The 25,319-nt window shown below is 47.7% G+C and overlaps 1 protein-coding gene across 1 annotated transcript in view; it reads right to left on the reverse strand.

The window, feature by feature from the left end:
* Window positions 1–2,572: 2,572 nt before the first annotated feature.
* The window catches only part of Nod2 (nucleotide binding oligomerization domain containing 2), a 41,463-nt gene continuing 18,716 nt past the window's right edge, over window positions 2,573–25,319 (reverse strand). The window contains exons 5-12 of the mRNA XM_041650553.1: window positions 18,462–18,545; window positions 18,212–18,295; window positions 16,206–16,289; window positions 13,540–13,623; window positions 13,002–13,085; window positions 6,182–6,265; window positions 4,784–4,867; window positions 2,573–2,801 (exon numbers count right to left, since the gene is read on the reverse strand). Of these exons, the coding sequence (XP_041506487.1) occupies window positions 2,729–2,801; window positions 4,784–4,867; window positions 6,182–6,265; window positions 13,002–13,085; window positions 13,540–13,623; window positions 16,206–16,289; window positions 18,212–18,295; window positions 18,462–18,545 (661 nt within the window). The 3' untranslated portion in view covers window positions 2,573–2,728. The remainder of the gene's footprint in view (window positions 2,802–4,783; window positions 4,868–6,181; window positions 6,266–13,001; window positions 13,086–13,539; window positions 13,624–16,205; window positions 16,290–18,211; window positions 18,296–18,461; window positions 18,546–25,319) is intronic.

Raw genomic sequence — 25,319 nt, forward strand, 5'->3', positions numbered from 1 at the left:
TAGGACAGTAGTGTGTCTATGGCAGCAGAAACACGGTAACAGAATCTGTTCACCTCGTGGTAGACGAGGATCAGAAAGGATGGGAGGTCCTGATGTCCCTGGGAAGGGCATGACTCCTGATGACTTCGCTTCCCTCTATCAGGCCCGACTTCCTCCAGTTTTTACCTCCAATAGCATCAGAAGCCAGGCACTGAGCCATCAGCATATGGGCCTCTGAGGAACATTTAAATCCCAGCTATAGCAACTCCCTTCCTAGTACTTAATAGGAAAGTATTATTGTATACATGTACTTTTAATGGACTTGCTTTCTGTCTGCCTTTCCCTCTGCCCTCACCCTGCTTTGAGGACAAGGACAGTAGCATTTGTTCGGACATAACTAGCTAATGAATTATTACCGAAGATGAGCTTACCATCCGACATGGTGCTGCGAAAATAGTCACTATATTCCCTCCTTAGAGAAGGTGGCCCCATCCCTACTTCCCCTCATCATCCGCACCACCAACCCAGGCAGGGCAGAGCCCCAGGAACAAAGAGAGAGACCATGGACGGACACACACATGGAAATGCCCCAACATTTAGCAAACCAGACACACAGAAGACCTCTAAGGAAGCAGGACCCCATCACAGCCAGCAGCCAACGTGCGCATGCTCACAGAGAATGGCTAAGTCTTGTGCCAGGCAAGCCAGTGCAGCAGGCTGCTTGAGGAGGAACACCACATTCCTTCCTTCTTTACCTTCCTCCTGGTAAAAGACTTCCGCTCCTACGGCCACTTGGAAAGAACTAAGAAGGCCCAGAAGGCTGTCCCTATGCACCCTAGAAGGCTCCAGAATAGCTTCTGATTTCACGCTGGGTTAGGCTCCACTAAGTTGAAGCCAAATGTGTTTGGACTGCCAGCAATTTCTAATTTCTTTTGCGTTAAGCAATAAATTGTTCAATAGAAAACAACATCGTCTCCCCCCCCCTCATTGTGGGACACGGAACTCTGAGATTTTGACAGGTTTGGGGGATATTTTTAAATGTTTCATCACAATGAACACAGCCTTGGTAACTCTAGAGTTTTCACCTCTGTGGTTATTTATAGCAGAAAGTTCATGATCACATTTTCTATAAAAATACCAGCATAAAAATAAAACCATACAGTTCATAAATATTCACCTGTTTTCACGTGTAATGATATGGAAGGCAGTAAATCGGTATAGTTAACAAATTACAAAGGTGATGTTTTGAAGAAAAAAAAAAACACAAAAAGACCTTGCCTAGAAAAAAAAAAGGCGGGGCCAGGTTTCATCCCCTGCAAACCTCCAACCCCTGACTCTATATCCTAAAGCATCTGTCACAGATCAAATGGGGCTGCCTGTTAGGGATGTTTCAGAAGTCCATTGTCAGCGCTCAGTCCACAGGCACCAGCTCGAGGCCCTGCTGGAGCTGCTTGAAATTCTGGCCCAGATTAGCTCTAAAAAGCTGCAGCTGGGACAGGAACTGACTCCAAAGGCGTGGCAGCGGCTACAGAGTAATTGATGCTACTGGAAACCAAAGTCCACCTGTGATCCCAGCTGGAGTATGGCCATGTTTTTTCTTGTAAATCTAGAATATCATGGGAGTGGGGGGTGGGGGCAAATGGCTGTTGTTTGCGTTAAGAAAGGAGAGCAGGATAGGTGTTGTGTCTGCTGTCTGGGTTGAGGTCCTATTGGGCCTCATGCAGAGTGAGGGACGGGACCAGAGTGGGATGGCCTCAGAGTGTGAGCAGAGTCCAGACATAGCTAAGAGCTGTTTCCTGAATATTCCTCTCCGAGAGAGAGAGAAGAGGAGGGGGTGTCTTGCATGTAGGTCTAAGTCTCCATACCAACAGGCCGAGTTGACATCTATGGTCCTGACTGACCCCCGTTAGAACGCTGGCCGTTCCGCTAGAGGCTGGCCACATACTGTCGGAGGGATCCTCTTGTGTTCATCTCATGCTTAGAGTCTGGAAATAAACAAGAAAGCAAAAGCAGGTGCATTAGCCGGAGTTCCTCTGAGGAACAGAACCAGCAAGGTGGGTGGGAGGAGGGAGAAAAAGAAGGAAGGAGGAGGGAGGGAGGGAGGGAGGGAGGGAGGAAAGAGAAGGAAAGGGAACTTCTCAAATTCACCATCCATTGGGGCTGGGTAGTCCAACAACAGCCGTCTGGAGAGGCAAAGAATCTGGTCACTGCCCTGGCCAAGGAAGAGACTGGACACTTCAGCAGTTCCATTCAACTCGAAGCCTGGAAGCTCCCTGAAGTGATGCTGGTGATGGTGTTGAAAGCCAAAGAAGCTGGAGTCTTCTGTGCAAAGGTGATGGCAGCAGCCATAGCCGATCTCACTTGGGAAGAAGAGGGGCTCAAGGATGCAAGTACACGCTATCTTCCTCCTCCTTCAGCTTCCTTCCACGGGGTGCCCAGTGGATTGTGTTACCCGCATTCAGTCAGGTTCCTTCCCCTCTCAGCCACTGTCCTACATGATGATCCTCTCTAGACACCCCACAGAAGTGTGGTCCTCTCGTCCCACGTGTCTCTTAATCCAGTTCAGTTAACTAAGGCGAACCATCATGCACCCTTGGGAGAAGTCAGTTCTGGAGGGCACTGGAGCATCTTTTTCTGCTATCAGAAGGTGACTATAGTGCTCCCAGGAGAAAAGTCCAGCCCTGAGTAGCATGGGGATGTTGCCTGGAGCTCTTCAGCCTCCAGAGTCCACACCTCCAAGGCTGAGAGGTCATAGCAGGAGTCTGCTGTCACTGGAGCTGAGTGCTTCGACTTCCTCCAGGGAGAAGGTGTTCCCTCGGAGCCTGTGGGGATGAAAGGAAGGGAGATCTGAGTGGAGGCTTGCAAGGAAAGTGGCCATCCTCGAACCCATGCCTGGGAGGGGTTCATGCCCAGTCCCAGCCTCGGGCTTACCAGATGTAAGGGGTTCTGTTTTTAGCATCTGCCACCCAGGGCTATCAGGACCACCCCACAGAATGAGCAACATTGAACCACGCCAGCTACAGACTCCCAGAGCCAGCTATTCTTTTTCAGGCAATAATCACATCTGTTAAGAATGAAGTGAGCAAAATTCATGCCCATACAGCTTCATCAATAAGCAGCGAGGGGCATCGGAACCCTTAAGAAGCAGCCCGAGGCTGACCTACTCCTTGGCAACAGAATGTGACACTTCTGAGGCCTGTGCAATGATTTAAAACAGCAACAATAAAACAACAACAACAAAAAGCATGTTGTTTCAAATGCTAGACTACCTTACCTCCCCAGCAATGAAACTTCACAGCCACACAAGAAGCAAAGTGTCTCCAGCCCAGGTTTTCGCTTTGGTTTCAATTTCGCTATTTGAAATCTGTTTGCTACTGCATGAAACACAAGTGCCGATGGGTCCTGTCTAGGTAATGAGTTGTGTGGGACTGCAGCCAGCTCTGAGAGTCAGCCCACCTAAGAAGGGCCAACTTTTCCTCCTCTCTGGTTAAATGTCTGGCGTTGACAATGGAGCTCCAAGTCAGGCATGGTGGTGCACACCCGTGATCCCAGCACTTGGGAGGTGGAGGCAGAAGAATTGGAAGTTTATTCTTGGCTACACAGTGAGTTTGAAGCCAGCCTGGGCCACATGAGATTCTGTCTGAGGTGGGGAGTGGGGATGGGTGAGCAGGAAGACAGAGGAAATACAGTCCTAGTGTGGACAGCATTTTTGAGGAAATACTGAAAAGTGTGCTTGTTTTGTTTGGATATAATGCTCTTGCCCAGACTTGCTGGAACTCACAATCCCGCCTCAGTCTCCTAAGCACCAGGACCATGGGCATGCCTCACCATACATACCTGATCTGAAGTACAGACCCTTACAGAGCTCTCTTAGTTTTAAAGTATTGAAATCTAGACCAGTGCCTGAAACACGCAAATCCTAATTTTCACTCATTATGTGTTAAACCAGAGCCTTCCTTTCTGTTTTCTACATGAGAAACAGGAGCCTGAATCAAGTTGTATTTGAATTCCTTTTTCAAATACATGGATGACCGTGGCTTTTAATGATACAGATGTTGCCATGCCGTACTGCGGTCCCCACCCTGTGTAATCTTCAGAAATCAAAGGTGCAGAGGATCTCACATAGCATCCTCAATCTGTAAGAGCTGATGTCATGGCCAGAAGTGAATAATGGGGTTCTTCTTTTAATTATCTAACCACACCCCTATTCCTACTTTGTAGCTTAGAAGACCAAAGTCTCAGAATAAATACTCCTGATTTCTTTCTTTATTTCCTTCCTTCCTTCTTGTCTATCTGTCTGTCTTTTGTTTGTTCATTCTGTCTGTCCGTTTTTCTGAGACAGGATTTTACTCTGTAACCTAGGCCAACTTAAAACTCAAAATCCTCTTGTCTTGCCAGGTGGTGGTGGTGCATGCCTTTAGCACTCCAGAGGCAGAGGCAAGTGGATCACTGTGAGTTCAAGACCAGCCTGGTCTACAGAGTGAGTTCCAGGACAGCCAAGACTACACAGAGAAACCCTGTCTAGAAAAACAAAACAAAACAAAAATCCTCCTGTCTCAGCCTCTTGAGCATTGGGATTACAGGTACACACCACCACACCCTGATTTTGAACAGAACTGGCCCCTCCTTAGAGACACTGACTTCCTTTACAGCCAGAGATCTAAATCTATTGTGTACAGAATAATAGCAAATGTTGAACAAAACTGGTCTTCAAAATTCCACCATTCATTTCTCCTATCACCCCATCTCCCAGATATGAAAACCAAGGTTTGAAAAAGCAAAGAAATTTCTCCAGTGGCCTTACCAAACTTCCAGAATGGTACTATTCCTGCTGAGGGCCTGCAGGAGGGCTTCTGCACCCCGGTAAGTAATGCCATTGTTGGACAGCCTGGAAAAGAAGTAGACAAGATGCGCTACTGTAACACTTGGTCTTCTGCTGAGCCTATCTGGTCTCAGGAAGCGAGCATATAAGCCCAGTGAGATCATCTACGAAGGCCAACATTCTTGTGAAGACAGTCCCTCTTCCACTCACCGAACTGGTCACACATTGGGAAGGACATAAGGGCTGAGCCCCACAGTTCAGTGCCAGGCTTCCGAGGGTTCAGATCCAGCCTCTACCATTTGCTGTTCAGCAAATTTGTCTGAATAAGAAAGTGTCTGCCTCACAGAGAGTAAAACTGAACAGGAAACAACACAGCAAGAGCTCTTGGCACAGCACCTTACTGGTAGAGAGGACCTCACAAAGAGTGATGCACGGGGACACAGGTTAGGGACAGAGGCTGAGACAGGAGCTGATCCGCATTGGAAATGTGGGTTCCTAGCCTTGCTTTCTAGGAACTACTACCCCATCTGCCTTCCTCCCTAGCACTGGCCTGCTGCACATCTGCCATCAAAGCGATGCTGAGAACAATATCAGCATGTGCTGAGCTTTCCCTGTGTGCCAGCTCTCTGCCTGTTACGTCAGTGCAGGCTTAGAACCCATGCGGAGGCCAATTACTATCCCTTTACACTTGAGGCAACGAGGGCTTCTGTCCAAGGAGAGAACGTCTGTCTGTGAAGCCTGGACTTCAACCAACACTTGGCAGAGAGGACAGCGGAAAACGAAAGAGATAGGCACTTTCTCTCTATCTATCTATCTATCTATCTATCTACCTATCTCCATCCTGTTTCTCTTTATCTCCTCACATATATAGATACTATGAGGAAATGGAAACGGTGTACTTATTGCTACACGGAATGCTTAAGAATCAGTCTGGCAACAAGTAACACAGGCCTCTCCCCACTCCCACCACTGCCTAACCTCCTTTAGGATCGAGTGAGGCAAAGGGTGGCAATGAGGAAAGACAAGCCCGCTACCACCTCCACACCCGATCAATGACACGCCAAGTGTCCCCAAGTGCTCCAGCAGCACTTGCTGTTCCGTGCACTGGATGTATTTCTCCCAGGCTCCAGGGCAACAGGAGCCTTTCCACTCTGAAGTCAAATCCCACCTTCCGAAAGGCCTTGTCCAAATGGCGGCAACCACACCTCATGCCAGGGAAGCAATGAGCACTGGCAGCCTCACCTGCCCAGACCAAAGCAAGCTTTCCCCACCAGATACCTCAGTGAGACTCCCAGAGCTGGCCAGAGCCTGACCTCTGACCCTAACACCCCTCCCCCCGTCCTCAGGCGGGGCATTATTGTACCATCACAAGGAACTTACTTCAAGATTTTTAAACTTGAATTTCTCTTCAGTCCTTCTGCAAGAGAACACACCCCTTCGTCACAGATATGGTTTTCCTCCAGGCTGCCGAGAACAGAAAGGAAGACAAGTTGTCCTGGTGACAGTGACTGTGGAGAAGGATGTCAGGAAGGATTAACCTATACCCTCACCCCATTTACAGAATCCCACTATTCAGCAAGAATAAGAATAGACAAGAGGGGTGAGGGAGTCTCAATTCCAAGGATAACTCTGCAAGGGAACTCACTCCACAGTGCCACTATATGAAAGTCCCCATCATTCGAAGCTATGAATACTCTTATCTCTTTCTTTCCTAGATTAACAAGAAACTTTATTTTGACGAGAGGAGCTATGCACGAACGAAGTGCATCTCCGGCTTTCCACTGAACCAGAATTGGCCAAGCGACACACACACGAGTCACGGATCCACAGGGAAAGTTAACAGATGGAAGCTTCCAGGAATGCTTCTGAAAGGAAGGAGCTCTGCCTGCCATTTGCCCTTGTACAATACAGAGCCTGAATCCTGGAATACAAAAGTCAGCACTGCAGATGGAGCAGTTATCCTGATATGTGACAAAGAAGACACACACTAAGCCTGCTGGGACAGGAAGACATAGAAACAGTTGAGGCCCTGGCTAGTCTGCTATAGACACCACTACAGCGCTAAACTGCCTTCCTTTCCCAGATTCCCCAGACACAAGATAATAAACTTTGCTGGCTTAAGCCTCACAGATGGAGGCTTTCTATCATGTGGTAGAATTAACTTACACTAAATTTGGCCTGAGTTTGCCTCCAAACTTCTGAGTTCCTTGCAGCAAACTGCAACTTAATTTAGTATGCAAATGAATTGAAACCTAACAATATATTCGTGCAGCGAAGAGCTTGGTTTCAGATGATCCCAACGGCCACGCTTCAGTGGGTCACAGGCTGGCAACTCACTGCACCACATCTACAGGAGGGGAATGAAGAGTTGTTGCCAACACGTGTTTCTGTGTATTGCTTCCTTTTCCTGTAAATACTGCGGCCCTTGGGGCTGGATGGAGCTTTCTGAACCCCTCCATGTTCCAAGTGCCAATCTGTTCATTCATCAGTCTCCGCTCATATAAATTCTGCTAAATCTGCCTTATCTAAACTAAAGTTCCCTTATGCCCAGCTAGCCAATATCCATGGTCTTTCCTATATTAACAAGAAACCTCATTTTGGGGCTGGAGAAATGGCTCAGCGGTTAAGAGCACTGACTGCTCTTCTAGAGGACCTGGGTTCAATTCCCAGCACCCACATGGCAGCTCACAACTGTCTGAAAATCCAGTTCCAGGGGATCTGACACCTTCATACCAATGCACATAAAAAATAAAGATAAATAAATCATAAAAAAAAGAAATGCTAAGAAACCTCATTTTGTTGTGGGAAGCTATGTGCTTGGAGCAAACAAACATATGGCATTCCCTACTCTCTGCTATAGCAACCAATCATAATCATAAGCAATAACTCTCAATGAGGTGCTTCTCTAACAAGAAGTGATGAGGGCAATTCCCAATCGGTATATAATCAACACTACATCTTCAGATCCCAGACCCTTGCTGTTGTGCAATGGTTTCCTCCCAGACTGAAACATATTAAATCGGAGGACCACAGAGGAGGGGCAAATAATACTGGGGGAACTTGGAAGAAGAGAAGCTGTGTTGGAACCCCAGTTCACCGGGCCAGCCAGAGCTGTGTTCACAGAGGAGATAAAGAAAAGAATGTTCCAACAGGGACTTTGAGGCTAGTATGGAGCTTTAGAGGCTCTGCTGAGCCCTTTAGTGTGATAAGATCTTTATAAGTAGGGCAAAGGCTTTGGCAGATCTCAGTGACCTAGACCGGAGTATAGAGAGTCTGTAAGGTAAGAGAACAAACTAAAGGAGAATGGATAGAGAGATAGAGAGAAACAAAGAAAGGAAGAAAGAAAGAAAGAAAGAAAGGAGGGAGGGAGGGAGGAAGGAAGGAAGAAGGAAGGGAGGGAAGAAATCTGTCAGGGTTATTCAAAAACTAATGTGACAAGATTTGTATCAAGCTGGGGTTCCTTTTTTTTTTTTTTTTTTTTTTTGGTTTTTCGAGACAGGGTTTCTCTGTGGCTTTGGAGCCTGTCCTGGAACTAGCTCTGTAGACCAGGCTGGTCTCGAACTCACAGAGATCTGCCTGCCTCTGCCTCCCAAGTGCTGGGATTAAAGGCGTGCACCACCATCGCCAGGCTAAACTGGGGTTTCTAAGGAAAAAATTAGTAAGAATCCAAACTGTGAGCTAAGGAGGGGCTGGGAGGCTTTGGAACCCAAGGAGCAGTTCACAGAAGACACTTGTGAGGAAACCATACAGGTGAAGATGATCAAGCCTGCTCCAGGGTGGGGAATCGCCCTCCCAGAGTAAGGAGAATACCTTTCCCTCCAGTGCAAAGGTTATGCTAAGGGTGGAAATGGTTTGCCCAGCCAGGCTGCGATGAATGGAGAGACAACAGCTATTGCTCCAACCACAGTGACAACCCAGGGCCACTCTGGCCCAGGGAGCCAGCAGGTACAGCAGAGGAGACCAGGGCTACTCTCACCTTTGCCCCACAGAGATACGAGCAGATTAAGTCAGGCCCATCTTAGTTCCTCTGGTGCAGAGAAACATGGGGAGGCTCCGGGAAAGAGCTCCAGATGGAAACCTAACAGCTCAGAGAGAATGACTGAGGGTTTCGCAGAGCTAATGAGGTCAGAGCCTCCTATCCATGCTCTGCACCCCACCTTGATCTGTGGGGGAAGCAACTGATACAAATGGGTGGAACCTTTCCAGGTTCTATTAACCCTTGCTTCTGCTCGACTTTAGTATCTTCCTAGTTATGAACTGCTGGGATCACCTGACACCTGCTGAGAACAGGTGACGACAGACTTTCTGGGTGCTTCAGCAGGTATCTTTGTAACCTGTTTGCTATGGGATGGTGCCTCAGGATGTTGCCCCGCCCATCCTCTGGAAAGGTCTTGCTATATAGATGACATAGTGCTAAACCCTGAGTGTTTTACAGGTTTGAAAAGCCATTAGAGGGTCATACAGGTACATCTAAAGGAAGAAGGACGGGAGCTCAGTCTGCACAAGGTGCCAGGGCCCGGCACAGCTATAAAATTCTTGTGGTAATATGGTCTGGCAGGATGTATATTGTGCCTGACAATGTTACTGACAAAATCCTACAACAGCCAGTGCCTATACATGTAAAGAAGCTACAGGCATCCTGGAGACTCTTCAGACATTGGCAGGTTTTCTTTTCTTTTATTCATTTTCTTTTTCTTTCATTCTTTCTTTTTGTTGTTGTTTTGGTTTTTTGAGACAGGGTTTCTCTGTGTCGCCCTGGCTGTCCTGGAACTCATTCTATAGACCAGGCTGGCCACCAACTCTGCCTCTGTCTCCTGAGTTCTTGGATTAAAGGCATGCACCACCATGCCCAGTGATTTTGGCAGATTTTCATACCCCATCTTGCCTAAGCTGCCTGTTTTCTGCATAATATAACTTGATAAAGTGTTATATGGGATTGGGACTGAGAGGCTCAAAGGGCTTTTGAGCAGACTTAAGATCCTTGTAGGACAGGCTAACCAGTGTGTGCCCTACTACTCCAGTGTCCCTTCCAGTTAGAAACCGCCAAGAGTTCAAAAGGCTATAGCTGGTGGCAATGGCAAAACCCACCTGAACAAATGGTTCCATCGAGTTCTGGTGTCAGTCATAAAAAGAAACAAAAGCTATGTATACAACGCTTGAACAGCAACCATAAGAGGTGAAATCCATAACTGGATCCACCTCAGTGACTGTAGAAACACCTTACCCAATGAAGGGCTGAATTGAAGGCCTCCTGACCAAACTGCTTTCGGGGGTGGCACAAAATCAAACTCTACAGACGCGACATACATACTTACAACAGTGGAACATGGTGTCTACAAGCCCTAGTACCAATGTCACACAGGCTGGCCTCAGACCCGGGTCCTTTAAAGCCACTGAGCATTGCCCAGTAATTAAACATCCCAACAGCTAAAGCATTTACATCCAAAAGATATCCTACAAGAGGAAAGGAGAGAGAGAGACAGAGAGAGAGAGAGAGAGAGAGAGAAAGAGAGAGAGAGAAGACAGACTTCCAGAGGCTGTAATGTTATTGAATAAAAGCCTCAGTGCAGAGGTGGGTTCATCCATCCCTTGACTTGTCGCCCAGGAACAGATGAAAATATTGCTGCTGTTGTTGTAGCCAGGACCAGACAGCAAGACCCCACTGCTGAAAGTACTGCCTGCTCATGCTTGACTGGAACATGGAGACGTTAAGCTGGGACTGAAATGTAAATTCTCACCCTGCTGGCTGGCTTTCATACAGCCAAAGGGAGCAGTATATAGGCTGCTGATGGGAAACTGCCACCAGCGTTCCTACTTGGCTGTGGATCTTGCATGCTGAAATGCCAACATGCTGGGCAGCACGTGCCTGCTAGTGCTCAGTGCTCATGGGTAAGCCCAACAGCCTCCCAGTTGGCGTTCAGGCCCACTCCACAAGAGGGAGTTCACATCTGGTACTGTGAGCCAGTATGGCTGAGGGTGTCGTGGGTTCCAATGGGAAAACAACTTCTATGGTTTTTCTAGATGGCTGCGGTGTGCCTGTCCAATGATCTTTTAAACGTGTGTTTGTACCTATAGATCACTGCCGTTGTCAGTCTCAACTCATAACCCCTGGTGAAGCTCCAAAGAACACGCGACTGCTACTGTGGCATGGTGACCTGGTTCTTAGCCATAGAAGGACATCTATCACCTCCTCCAAGGCTCAAAGACCATTGCGAAAGAGGGGGCAGAAAGAATGCAGAGCTAAAAACAAACGTGGAGCGTTGTGCAATGGTGTCTTCCAAGGTTAAAACATCCTGTCCTACAGGGAAGCTCCTTTAACAGTAGGGTAAACAACTCAAAATAGCTTCAGGAAGTCCCTAAAACTGACCAGATTCACCAACCACACCCACCACACACCAGTGCAAACCACAAAAGCTGAAAAGTCCCTCTCAGAGAAGCAAAACACTCCAAGACCAGACCAGCTACCGGGAAGAATCAGAAGCCAGCTGAGCTGCCTGGAAGAGGGTTAGACCAACTGAGGCACCTGGGAAGGACACTATCCAATCTATTGAGCTGCATGCAGGCTGTGCAGTGTGCCCAAGGTCCCAGCTTTGAGAATTCTCACCCATGCTGGAGTGGGCTTTGGTGATGCAGCTGTCTTTGAGTCATTTCTGTCCCTGTAAGTAACCCTCATCCTGCAAGTAACCAGAGTAATGCTCCATGGTTCACCAAGTTGGACTTTGGTCTGTCATGGGCTCCCTTTCTGGGGTCACTAGACATGTGTGTTACAGATCCCCAGAAAATATTTGGTCACACAACACCTCCACTCTGTGTCTGTGGCAATCGTTTGAGTACCCTTGCTTTGCTGTTTTCTGGAGAAGTCAATCACTCAGCATTTTCTCCCGCTGCTAAATCTGTAACTGCAGAGGCACCCCTGGGGTTGACGGCTCTGGCAGCATCTACAGGATAGATAAATTTGAGATCTGTCTGCACATCTACAGGATAGATAATTTGAGATCTGCCTGCGCATCTGCAGGATAGATAATTTGAGATCTGTCTGCCTCAGGTCTGTGGCATAAGCACACTTGGTAGCTCTTCTTTCAATGATCCCAAACTCCATTCACCTTCTGAGGTGAACCTTAACTCTGATTGTTGTTTAGGCACAAATTTGGAACCTTGGCAGGTCCCATGGCAGGTGAGGACCACGCGGATGAGGGACAGACAAATATCCATACAGACAGAGTTTGAATGTGAAGTTTATTTGAGGTAAAGGGAATGAGAAGGGAAGAAAGAATGTGTGTGTGTGTGTGAGAGAGAGAGAGAGAGAGAAGAAGAAGAAGAAGAAGAAGAAGAAGAAGAAGAAGAAGAAGAAGAAGAGTCCTGCCTCTCCCTTCAGAGAAACAGCAGGAAAGAGAAACCAGGAGTGGGTGGAGCTTGTCTCCTAAAGGAACCTTTGCACCTGCATACAAACCAGGACCCAGTCCAGGGTACAGCCTGGTACATCCTGTCAGATGACAGAGTAGGCCAGCAGAATGCCTGAATCCTAACACTAATAGCCAGTGTTCTGAAGAACTCCAACTCATCTTGAAATACTGAACTTCACAAACATTAGTACTCCTGGTACTATTGCTGCAGTTGTGGGCAGCTGCAATAGTAGCAGTAACCTCACCGCTACAATGTAGCTTTTACGAAACACGTACACAGATGGCAGGCACTGTATTAAGCCCTTACATATGGTAGACACTATATTAAGCTTGTACATGTGGTAGGCACTAAATTAAGTGCTCTACCAGGACTACCTTCCTTAATTCTTTAAAGCACCTTTCTAGAGCTGGAACATTCATGCTTCCAGTAGTCTAGGGATTACTTTAATGTACCCGCTAGATTCCAGGGTCTGCGGGTCTTCACCACTATGGCATATGCAGGCAATAAATAAAGCAGCAAACCAACATATCCACGTAGATAAAAAGAATTAGCAGTGAAACCAGGCTCTGCAAGCTTCACACAATTCAAAGCTAAAATCATTAGCTTACCCACACAACCTCCCATGGATGAGGCTAGGCGATCAATAAAGACTAGTACCTGCCTCCCAGAGTGGGGGTGGGGGTGGGGATCCTCCCAACTCACCAGGGTTCCTCTAGTGCCTTGAATACCCACCTCCCAGGAGTGGGAGAGTCCTCCCAACTCTGCCTCCCAGGAGCGGGGAGTCCTCCCAACTCACCAGAGCTCCTCCAGTGCCTTGTTCCTCTCTAGCATCAGTGCTAGGGCCTGGGCACCCTTGCTGCCAATGTTGTTCCCCACCAGGCTGGACAGAATCATGGAATAAAAATTAATCAGCATAGAGAGGGACCTCAGAGACAAACTGACCTATGAGGGGCAAATGACGCACCCTAATAGTGTGTCGTGTAGACATACAAATTGATTGCAGTGCCCCTTAAGGCCAGGAGCAGCCTCCAAACCCTCTCCAATTGGGCAGTCATTTCCAGTAGACTAAAATAAATATGATGGTCCTTAAGATAAATATGAGGGGTTCAACTCGCAATCTTCAATCTGCCAACAGGAAATCATGACCCTAAAAGGAGCAGAATCACCTCCAAAATGACCCCCAGCTCCTCACGTTCCTGATCCCAAACTCAATGTGTTTTTTCCTTACTCCGTTGCCTAATACAAGTGGGTGTATACAGAGTTCAGAGGCCTTCAAAACTGTCCCAACCACCGAGCTCCCCTTTGACAAAGACAGGACACACCTTGCAGCTTACCTGAGCCACATCATACTCTGGTGATCAGCCACAGCTTCGGCTAGAGCTTGGGCACCCTTATCGCCCACACTGTTGCCCCAGAACCTGAGAAGACAATAGGGTGCGCTTCAGATATGTGCCGATGTGTCCGTGTGGTGCTACTCTACCCCAGGGAAGTCTCAGTCGTCCCAGCAGAGTGGATCTACCACAGCCTTTTGATGAGGTGACCAAACTTCACTCAGACTTTTCAGTGACCTTACAGACTTAACAAAGGCTTGTAGACCCACCTCTCAGTGATAGGAAATTCATTTGCGCTACTGAAGGCTTGTGGTCCCACCTGTCAGTAATGGGGAACTCACCCTCAGTAGTGAAGGCTCATGAACCCACGCCCAACCCCACACCCAGTGATGGGAAACTCACCCTCAGTACTGAAGACTCGTGGACCCACCCCTTGGTGATGGGGAACTCACCCTCAGTACTGAAGGCTCGTAGACCCACCCCTTGGTGATGGGGAACTCACCCTCAGTACTGAAGGCTCGTAGACCCACCCCTTAATGATGAGGATCTCACCCTCAGTAGTAGGTCACATGGTCATGATAGTTTTCCTTCCTGACATTTGCTTCCTGGTAGCTTTCACCCACAAGTCTGTAACTATTCTCAGAGATTACCCAGAACAATGCTAACTCTTCCTGGACCAGCCAGCTTTTCATCTCTTGCTTCTTCTCAATCCTCTCTATTTCTATGCTGTCCAACTCCTTTACCTTCTGACCCACTGCAGCTTGGGCTCAGTCCCCACATTCTGACTCAGGACTGTACATTCAGAGACTTGCCCTGGACTGTGTATATGTACAGATAAGCGAAGACAGCTGCACTGGGCGGCACAGCGCTTTCGTTCACTATGTGAAATAGTTTGTTCTGATGGCCAACTACAGTAGGATGAAGCCCACCTCTGCAGGTGTCTGTGAGAGTGCTCCCAGCAACAATCAGATGGCTTGAAGGCTATGACCTCACCAATAAATAATTGCCTTGATGGATTCATAATATGGCATTGCTGGGAGGTGGTGAAATAGGAGTATGGCCCATGGAAGAAGTAGGCACCTGGGGTATGTCCTTGGGGCCATGTACTGGGTCTCTTCCTACATCCTGCCTCCACTTGCTGATCAGCTGGTGAGGGACAATTGTATATATTCTGTCAATTATGTTTTAAATAAACAGTGATTTGCCAGTAGCCAGGCAGGAAGTATAGGCGGGACAATCAGACAGAAAGTAGAGGCCGGTCAATGACAACAGGAGAATTCTGGGAAGAGGAAAGCCCATTCCTCTGCAGTCCTGCCCCAGACACAGAAGAAGAAAGATGTGACTACCCCGCTGAAAAAGGTACCGGGTCATGTGGCTAACACGGGTAAGAATAATGGGCTAATTATAAGAGTTAATGAGAAGCCTGAGCTAATGGGCCAATCAGTTTATAGCTAATGTAGACCTCTGTGTGATTTTCTTTGAGACATAATGACTGTGGGAACTGGGCAGGACAGAAACCTCAGACAACAATCAGCCATGGAGTGACCAGCTGTTCTTTCCCACAAGTTCCTGCCACCACAATGTTCCGCACAACCTTCAGGGGCTGAACAGTAACGGGCTAAACCCTCTGGAACCATAAGCCAAAAAATAAACATAACTTCCCTAAAGCTGTCTGTATCTGGTATTTTAGTACTGGCAACAAAAGTTAACCAATACGTTAGATTAAGTATGGACTGAGGTGTGGCTGTGTAAAAACACCGCTCTGGGCACAGGGCACTGCCATAGGGAAACAAACAAACCTGGAAACATCCAAAGTGCACCAACAGGTGACTGTCAAGTAGATGCACTAAAACCATCCAACCAGTGGGAGGCTGTGCAATGAGGTCATACCGTCTGAAAGATGCCCATACTACGTTGTGAAGCAAGAGGAGGGGCCGGGCTTCCAGAAAAGTTTGCTATGTTTCTCATAGTTTCCTATGAGAGTGTTTCAGTTCCTGATACAATCCCTGGCCCAGACAGGTGTCTTAAAAAAAAAAAAAAAACAAAAACAAAAAAACAACTTTAAATGGGACATGAATGAGACCTCAGGCAGAAGGGAGCTCCACGGGTTTAAGGCCTCATTTTGTGTATACTCTGTTGCTGCTAACCCAGCTGGAAAGGGTGCTGACTTTGAATGAGCAGTCTTCTTCCTGGCTCACACTGTTATGGGCAACTAGCCTACCAGAGCCATGGGTTGAAACATCTGGGCCCCATAGTTACTCTCTTCCTACGTCGTGGGTTCCACAATCCCCAGTTCTTGACAACTGACCCCTCCCTTGGAAGTACATCATTAGACAGGTCCATTTTGTCCCTTTTGTTCTTGAAAAGCACAGCGTATTTGTGAAGGCAGCCCAGTCCTGCGCATCCCTGAGGACCTCAGTTCAAGGCACAGCCCTCTCCCTACCCGCTGTACCATGAATTTCCTACTTACCAGGTGAGGAGGTGAGCACAGAGGCTGCTCCAAAGCAGCCTAGCAATACCCACGCTAACCCCAGCCCACCCTTCCATGTGGAGCCAAGGCTGCCTGTAGGCTCTTCAAGTGAAGCGCTCGCCTGCCCTGACATCTTTGAAAGTCACACATTCGTTCCCGGGGGGGGGGGGGGGGTGCTCCGTCTCAGAACCCAACCTACCCCAGGAACTTCAGAGAGGTGTTGTTCTTGAGTCCCTGGGCCAGCACCTGGGCTCCAGCACCTGTGATGTGATTGTTGCCCACCCTGAAAGGAAGACACAGAAGTTCAAAGAAAGTACAGCACGCTGGTCCCCAGCCTCTCCTGGGGTGTGGCAGTGACATGCTCTCCTGCAGAGCCTACTGACATCTTGACTCCCACCATGGTTCCTGCCCACTCGGACTTGGTTTTTCCAAGTCCTGGGCAGGAGTCACAGTAGAAAGCTGTTCTGGGAACTGGTTTCCCTAGGAATTGTCTTCCTAGTTTCAGCTATCCTCAGTCTACACCCCAGGACACCCCTCCCCATGACTTCAAACCCACTGTCGCCACGGGGTGCTACTGGCCTATTCTAAAAGGGCTGGAAAGAAGAGGAATCTGAAGGTTCTCTGACAACACCAAGGATACTGCAGAAGGGGAGAAAGCAGAGCCAAAGGGGTGTCAGAAATCAGCAAGGCAAAACCCCAAAAAGGCTCTGGCATAGCAGAATCTGCCTCACCACCACCACCAGTTCAGAGTTGCCACCCAAGACAAGCTTTCTAGAATAACTACAATACATTTCATCTTTTCAAGGCACTTTATGCCACTGTGGCTCACTACAATCTTATAGGGCAGATATGACCATCTCATTCCAAAAAGTATGTGTACCAAGAAAACAACCCAAGACCTCTGCTGGACAGACTAGGCTTGGGAGCACCCTGTTGGCTTCCTGAACTCCCTCAGAGCTGCTCCGAAATCCAGAATACCTCCTCCCATCCATCTCCTTCAAGCAGGGTCAGTCCCCAGCCTCCCCAGCTCCCTCCCCGTTTTCCCACCCGTGGGCATTTTCTGCTCATATATTCCCTTCTTTGAGGACTGAACTAACATAAGGACGCACAAGCTGGAAGCTTACATAATTTACCCACGATCCTTCAGTCTCCGAGCTTACTATATAAAGCATGTACTGTACCAGCTCTTTGTGTGTGTTAACTCTATCGTGACGGCCTTTCAGATGGCTCTGGGTACAATCCTCGTTTTTAAGGAAAGGCGAGAACAAAAACATTCATTATCTGACCCAAGGCCATGCAGTGAATAAAGGTTCAAATCTCTGGGTTTCTAGAGTTGAACCAGGGGCAGCTTAGCTCCAGAGCCCCTGCATTCAGCCACAACGACAGTCCCATGCGCTGGCCGCAAACCTAGGTCTCCAGTTCTGAGTCCCACAGCCCATGCTACCCACTGACTTCCCTAGATGGCTGGACCAGGTGAGTATGGTGAAGCAGGCGGCAGTGAGAGACCAGAGCTTTCTGTGTAAAGTCGTGCCTGTGGCCTTGGTCTTTGTAGCCATGTCTGAGGTGAGCTCAATGACCAAATCTTAAAACGGCATCCCTCATCCCCAAAGGCAGCTAGCTATTAATACTAATACTAATACTAATACTAATAATAATAATAATAGATGGTGCTCTCTTTGCTGTTGCTTCACAAATTATAAGAGGCATTATGAGAGAGAGAGAGTGTGTGTGTGTATGTGTGTGTGTGTGAGACAGAGAGAGAGAGAGAGAGAGAGAGAGAGAGAGGCAGTAGGGACTTGGGGCATACTTGTTGATCTCTAATAGGAATATCAGGTGGCATTTCAAATCTTGCCTAATGAGTGCTGAGAAAGGTTTGGGGCACAACCCAGCAACTGGGTACCACGGCTGTGGTAGCAAGCACAGGTTTGGTGTGCATCAGAAAGAACTTGCAATCTTCATAGACACTGGGGGTAAAGGCCTAGAAAATCTCTACCCTGGGGACCAAACATCCAAAAGAGGAGGTCCTCAGCCTCAGTAGAGCAGAGCAGACCATGGCATCTGAGAAACAAGTTCAAAGTGAGACCCTTTCCTGGATGCAGTTCAGGGTTACCGGCCACTGTGGGTCACACCATAGTCCAGCCCGGATCACCTGAACTCCGCTGTAAGGAGCATCGGATTCAGAGAGTAAGGGGAAGCGGCACTCACCTCAGTGACAAGAAGTTCTGCCTGTGTGCAAGGAGCTTGGCCATGGAGTAGGCAGAGCTGTCTGTGAGCTTGTTGTTGAAGAGACTGCTGGGTTCCGGGAAAGATGGGAACAAATCACATGACCAGCAAGCTAACCAGGGTGTCTTCCTCTCTTCCCAGGAGCCACCCTGCCTCCTCCAGCCAGGCCACACCTGGCCCACCCCATCACCCACTCATAGCTGCCTCAGTGGCCAGGCCCAGCCCAACTCACGCGAGCTTCTGCAGCTGCTCACAGTGAAGGGCATACTCGATCAGTGTGCAGAGACCTCTGTCTGAGATGTTGTTATCTCGCAAACTGAAAAAGACATCATTGGTTCAGTTAAAAGTGGAGCTGATGGGAGAAACCCCCAAGGAGACACTCATCTCCCAAATGACAGCCTCACCGTGCTTCTGGGAACAGGAAGGACAGAGCATGGCCCATGCCCCTCCCTCCCAAATCCCTGGCCAGGGGAGCTGATGGTAGGGGACAGTCCAAGGGGTGGGGACTTTGAGGGCTGACTAAGAGGCCACGGCGTTAATTCCAGTGCACATCTTTGCAGGACAGTGACCGTGACGATCACCCCACATAAGGCTGTGAGGTGGAAAGGAGTCAACCTGTGGGAGAAGCAGCCAGAACAGGACATAACTACCTAGCAAGTGGATGGCAATACCAGTTAGGTAGACAGTGGCTCAAACCTTGGAAATATTCCTGGGTTTGTGAGCACTGCTCACCTCTCTTTGCCCATCAAAGCCCCTGCACGTTGGCAAGCCTCTCCAGCTCCTTCAGGATCACAAGGGCATCTGAAAGTTCTCCTGCATGGAACTGGCAGCCCAGGAATCTGTGCTAGGTAAAATCAGACACCTGTGTATATTAACAACCATGCCCACTATTCTTCACCTTCAGGCAAACTTAGGTGGTCCTGCCTGGATGGCTACAAGCCCAGGTGCTAGTCCCCCTCGGCGGGATGTCCCGACCTTGACCAGCTGTTCATCAACTGTCCTAGCTTGCTTCCTATGGCTATGATAAAACATCATGAACCAGGAACAACTTAATGGAAGCACTAATTTATTTTGCCTTATGGTTCTAGAAGGATAGGAGTCTATCATGGCAGGCAGGCAGGCCCAGCATTGGGTAGGCACGAAGGCCAGAGCATGAGAGCTAATATCGTCAATGGTAAGAACAAAGAGAGAGTGATCTCCAAGTGGCAAGAGTCTTTAAACTCTCAAAGGCCACCCTCGGTGACATGATCCCTGCCAGCAAGGCTGTACCTCCTAACTTCTCCAAACTTCACTGCTAATTGGGGACCAATTAGAATTGCTAGCTGCAGTTCCCTTCATCTGCAAAAAAGAAAAGACCACCCTCAGTAAACTGTGCCCATACAGCCCCCTGAGCACCATACCTGGCAAGAGCCACCTGGAATCACAAGTACACCCATGTGCCAGGCATTGCTCTATATACGCCCCAACAGTAACACTGTGCTCACCCCAAGCCCATGCAATAGATGATATTGTTATGTCCTCAACAGAGAGAACATGAGGCACAAATAAGTGACCTGACTTTGCTGAGGTTGCACAGTGCTTAGGGTTCCCCCAAGGCTTGTCTCAGGCTCTCAGAGAAATGATTTTTGAGCTGCAGGTCTTATGACCTCTTAGTGAGTCCCACAGACAATTCTGAAGGTCCTGAGCAAGATTTAAGAGCTGAAGTAGAAAAAATAAAAGAAAGTAGAGTGAGGGGCTGGAGAGATGGATCAGCAGTTAAGAGTACTGGCTGCCCTTCCAGAGGACTGGGGTTCAATTCCCAACACCCACACAGCAGCTCACAACTATTTATAACTCTAGTTCCAGGGACCCCAACACTTTCACACACACACACACACACACACACACACACACACACACACATATATATATATATACAGGCGAAAGCACCAATGTACATTACACAAAATAAAAATAAATTATTTTTTTAAAAAGAGTAAGTCAGAGCTAATAAGGGAAGTCGTTTCCCCAAGCTCTTGTTTCGGTTCTATGTGCCTGTGCGTTCTCTCTGAGTGAAACAGAAAACCGAAACCCATCAGCCTTGAGGCAGAGAGAGCAGAGTCTGCAGAAACCTGCATAGGAGCACTTTGCGTGTAGGGTTTCTTAGAGACGAGGATTTCAGTTGGCATGGAAACCCTTCCAGTGAAGAAGATGCAGACTCACACTGTGGGAGAGAAAGAAGCCTGCCCCTTCTTCCCTTCCACTTTCTTTCCTCCCTCTTTGTGGCTGCGTTACACACACACACACACACACACACACACACACACACACACAAAATGCCAACCACTTCTCAGTTGTACGTAGGTTAAGAACGGTAGAGCTTGGCCAAGGGCCTTAACTGCTGTGTGCAAATCCTCTTTCTCTTCCTAACGTAAATCCCCAAGGTGATTGACGCATAAAGTGAGAAGGTTCATTTGGACACGCACTTTGGAGCTGTCAGTCCATTAGATAGCCTTATTGCTTTGGGGCCTGTGTCAAGGCATCGTATCATGACCGGAAGGTGAAGGAGGGAAAGAGTATACATCTCCAGCCAGGGAATAAAATGTAAAGGAATGAACTGGACTCCTGTAACCCTACGAGGACACACCTCCGATAACCTAGACGTCCCACAATGCCCCACTCCTTAAAGATTACACTTCCCAACACATGGATCCCCCAAAAGCATACATCCATTCACGGCAAGAGCTCAAAGTAAAAGAAGCTGACTCCTGCATATTCTCACAGGATAAGATTTCTGGCATCTGAGGATGCTTGTTACAGTTTGCCAGGCCCCAAGCCTAAGCCTCCCAGACAGGAATTACCGTGGCCTGGGAATCTCCTATTCAACAAGTATCTTTTCATGATACAATAGCCTCCCAGACCCATCAGCATGCCACAGGATCATATGAATAACATGATCATTCTTAATCATGGAGAGAGGACCATTTAAACATTCCGGAGATAGGGGCTGAGCCTAGTAGACTGTAACTCCGGTACCGAGTAGTTAGGGGCAAAAAGATCTTAGATTTGAGATCAGCCTGGATTGGCTGAGGCCTCATTAAAAAAAAAAAAAAATTCAGAGATGACTTGCTCTGAAGATTATCCAGGCCAGTGTCGCTGGTCTTCTGAGGTTTGTGGTTTAAAAGTATGGTCTCACTGTCAAGGAAGGTACACACTCAGATTTCTACCAGAGCAGCTTCAGCATCCAGGTGTGCAAATTCCCAGTCAAGGAACCATGTTGCTCCCTTCCCGAGGAAATGGCACATTAAATACAGGCCATGTCCACTCATTTTCCTGGTCAGAACCATGCTCGTCTCTTAGCTCTTGATGCTGGAAAGCAGATACTCTAAGATGGCATCAGGCAGCCTCAGCCTCCCTGCTAGGCTCAGCTAACAGAGACACAATACTAGAAAGGCAAAGGGGCAGAGAGAAGGGGCAGGGCTTTCTAACCTCAGATGCATCCCTTCCTAAAGACCCTCTCCAGGTCTTCTCTCAGCCAGTAAATCCTCCCTTGCCTAGCGCCCTTCCTAATTCCCATCCACAATTCTGCAGTTGCTTCCGTAGACTTTCTTCCTGCTTCCCAACTTAAGGGCAACATCTGTTTCCTCAAGGCCCAGATGGAACTATTCATATTTCTAGCATATAGTTATTGTACACACTAGAGCAGTAATATTAACTCCATATGCTGTACATGTGTTCTAAACATGCAACCATAGTCCCCGTGTAAGGGTTAGTCAAGTCCCCACAGCCTCACACCGGTGTCTGTATATTGTGGCTTTGTCTCAGAGCAGATAAGCCATCCTACTACACACGGAAATCTTGCCTTTTGCTCAGTTCAACTAAGGTTCTCTACGAGGAGAACCAACACCCCAGGAGGTTCTGATAGGCTCTTTAAAAAAAAATAGCAGAAGGTCCCTTTCAAGACAAAGGACAAAAGAGCTGGGAGCTGGGAGCTGCAGCCACGCTGGTTGGCAGGCCTGGGCGGACCCTCTGCCTTTGTCTGACCCCAGGCACGGAAAGACGCCACGCATTCAAGAGCACAGACGTTCAGCCACGGAACAGAAAGCAACACGGGTAATGGAAAGTCCTCCACCCGCTTTCTCTCAAGACCTGAAATTCCCATCTTGGTGAGATTTTAAAGACTCTAATGAGGTTCAAATCCTTTCTGATTTGAAGTGGTCCCCAACAAAGACATAAAACTTTCCATGGGCCCTCAAGACTTTCCCAGTGCATTAGAAATGCACCCACAGGCACGGACTAGGAAATTTGGAACCAGAAAGACTTGACTTGTGAAAGCCATACTTGTTTTCTCTATGATTTTCCTGGTCAGAACCATGCTCCTCTCTTAGCTCTTGATGCTGGGAAGCAGATACCCTAAGATGGCATCAGGCGGCCTCAGCCTCCCTGCTAGGCTCAGCTGGCAGAGACACAATGCTAGAAAGGCAAAGGGGCAGAGAGAAGGGGGGGGGGGCCTGACTTGGATGAGTTACTTGACTTCAGTGAACCTCAAGTAAAGGGTCATGGGGTTGCTAATAGCCCGGCGGAGCCCAGCGCAGTTGTGGGAATAGAGGAGGTGATTTCTGAGAAGTGTGGCTCAGTGTTTAACACAAAACTTCGAGTATGGCTGTGATGGGCAGTCTTGATTGTCAACTTGACACACGTGGGGAAAGGGAACAACTGAGGAACCGCCTCCATCAGATGGGCCTGTGGGCATGTCTACGGGTCATTTTCTTGATTGCTCATTGACGTAGGTGGACCCAGCCCACTGTGGGTGATATCGTTTCTAGGCAGGTGGACCTGGGGTGTATAAAGAAGCTAGTCGAGCAAGCCAGAAGAAGCAAGTCAATAAGCTGCATTCCTCCGTAGTTTCTTCTTCACCCACCTGCCCTGACTCCATAGATGATGAAATAAACTCTTTCCTCCTTAAGTTGCTTTTGGTTAGAATATCATAGCACAGCAACAGAAAGCAAGCTAGGGCAGTGGCTGTCATTGTCTGTTTTGAAACTAAGGTCCAGAAGAGGAAAGGGTCTGGCTGATGTATGGAGGGTGGCAGACCTGGATTTCAACACTGTGTTAGGCTTCTACATCTTAACTTGACAATAGCATTTGCCACAGGTCCAACTAAGGGCAGGTTAGGTAACTAAGTCGCCATCTTTACTGAGGTATTCCTTGCCTAGTCTTGCGATTTACTTACGTTTGTGTCTCTAAATTCCTCTTACTGACTCTGTTACATGTGTGTTTTTACAGTGCCATGCTTTTGGTAGGGCCCGCCAAAGCATCCACTTCACCCAGCTCCTATTTAATATGTGTGTGTGCATGCATGTGGCTTTAGAGTTAACTTTATGTATGAACATAAGTTAGCTTTAACTCCATGTGTCTGTATAAAACTTAAATTCAACTATGTCTATCTGCACATGTACTTACTGTGAAAAGATGTTTTCGAAGCTAGCCTACAGCCTTTCCTGTGAGCCATTCTCCACTCTCGTCAGTTCTACCGCTAAGCTTTTATTGCAAACAGTTTTCTCTTCTTTGTCTCTCACCGGTATAAGTCTCTCACCTGTTACATTAGAGACCAGTACAGTCAAGCTTGGACTCAGCTCTCCAGGCGGATCCTATACTGTAGTCAGAACTTATCTATACCCCACAAACAGCACTCAAGTGCTCAGAGAGCTAGGAAAAATGGCATTTAAATATTTAATTATTAAAAGGCTTTCCATAACAAAGAGACAGGTTGGCTCCTAGCAGCAGCACTCTATTTCCTCCAAAGAAGACAGAAGACAAATGGGCACAGAATAACGTCCATCCGCAATTTGCATCAAGCGCTGACCATTGGGAAAAACTATCTTTCAACTAAACTCCTGAAGATCTCCAGACAGTGGATAAAGGAAAATTAGAATCGACGCTACTCAGTGCAAGGTAAATTGTCTTCCTACAGAATTCTTAATCCACGGAATCTTCTAAAACCTGGCAGGCCCTGAGCTAACCAGCAGAAGGCAAACACAGTCTTGATGTCCCTGCCCTCAATGATCATGGAAGATACTGAGGAATGGCTGTAGGCCAATCGAGTAAGTTATCTGTCATTTTTTAATCAATAACTCAAGTATTTTATCCTTCTCAAAGATCTCTGATGCAATTTGACAGCTGAGAAGTTTCGTCAGTTTAAAATGACAACCTCACCAGACAAATTTCAGTACAACTTCTTAACATGTTCTAAATAAAAGGTGCTTTAAGAATCACAAATGCAGGTTATTAAGGTGTGAGGACAAATGAAAGTTATCAAATTTCTCTCTCAAGCTGCCTTTTATAGCCTTAATCTATTAATCTAACTCTGGCAGAGTACTACTCTAAAGATATTTTTCATCTGTCACAGTCATTCTGACATAAATATGCTGCTGTTTAAACAATGCATGTGTCTAAAATTTACGTCTCAAAAAATTCTTGCGAGTTCCAGGGAGTCAAATCGAAGGATTCGCCTTAAACAGGTCAGATACACCTCTCTCAAATCCTGAAATTTTTTTCTTCCTAAACCTAACCTTATCCTCTGCTCTGCCAATACCTTGCCAGGTCCAAGAGACACTGGACAGTTTCATACCATAAATCCTGGACAGGAGTGATGCAACCAGCTACCCCAGGATATAACCAGCACCCAGCTTTCTCAGCACCCCCAAGTAAGATTCAGTGCCCACAAATAAGCAGGAAGCTGTCTTGAAAACCCGCTGTCCCATTTCCCTCAACCTGCCATGCATCCCTAACTCCCAGCCTTTTTATTGTAAGAGAAAGGCAGGAATGTTATAATTTGCTGGCAGGGTCTGTCACCTGTGTACCCTGTCCCTTTAAGAGACCAGCCCCACCCACTCCCAATCTCCCCCTTCCCACCTCCTCTCCAGTGGGTTCTCTCTCTGTCCCCTCTTCTAGAGAAGAGGTTTCTGCATCTCTCTCTTCTCCCTTTTTCCTCTTCTCCCCTTCCCTTCTCCCTCCATAACCCACTAAATAAACTCTACACCCAAGCTCTCTCTGCATGGCATATCTGTCTCTCACCCTCCGAGGTCGGTCTCCTGGTCTCCTATCTGCA

Source organism: Microtus oregoni, unplaced genomic scaffold (assembly GCF_018167655.1).
Source record: "Microtus oregoni isolate MIOR12 unplaced genomic scaffold, Mior012 000004F_ref0000308, whole genome shotgun sequence".
NCBI classification, from domain to species: Eukaryota; Metazoa; Chordata; class Mammalia; order Rodentia; family Cricetidae; genus Microtus; species Microtus oregoni.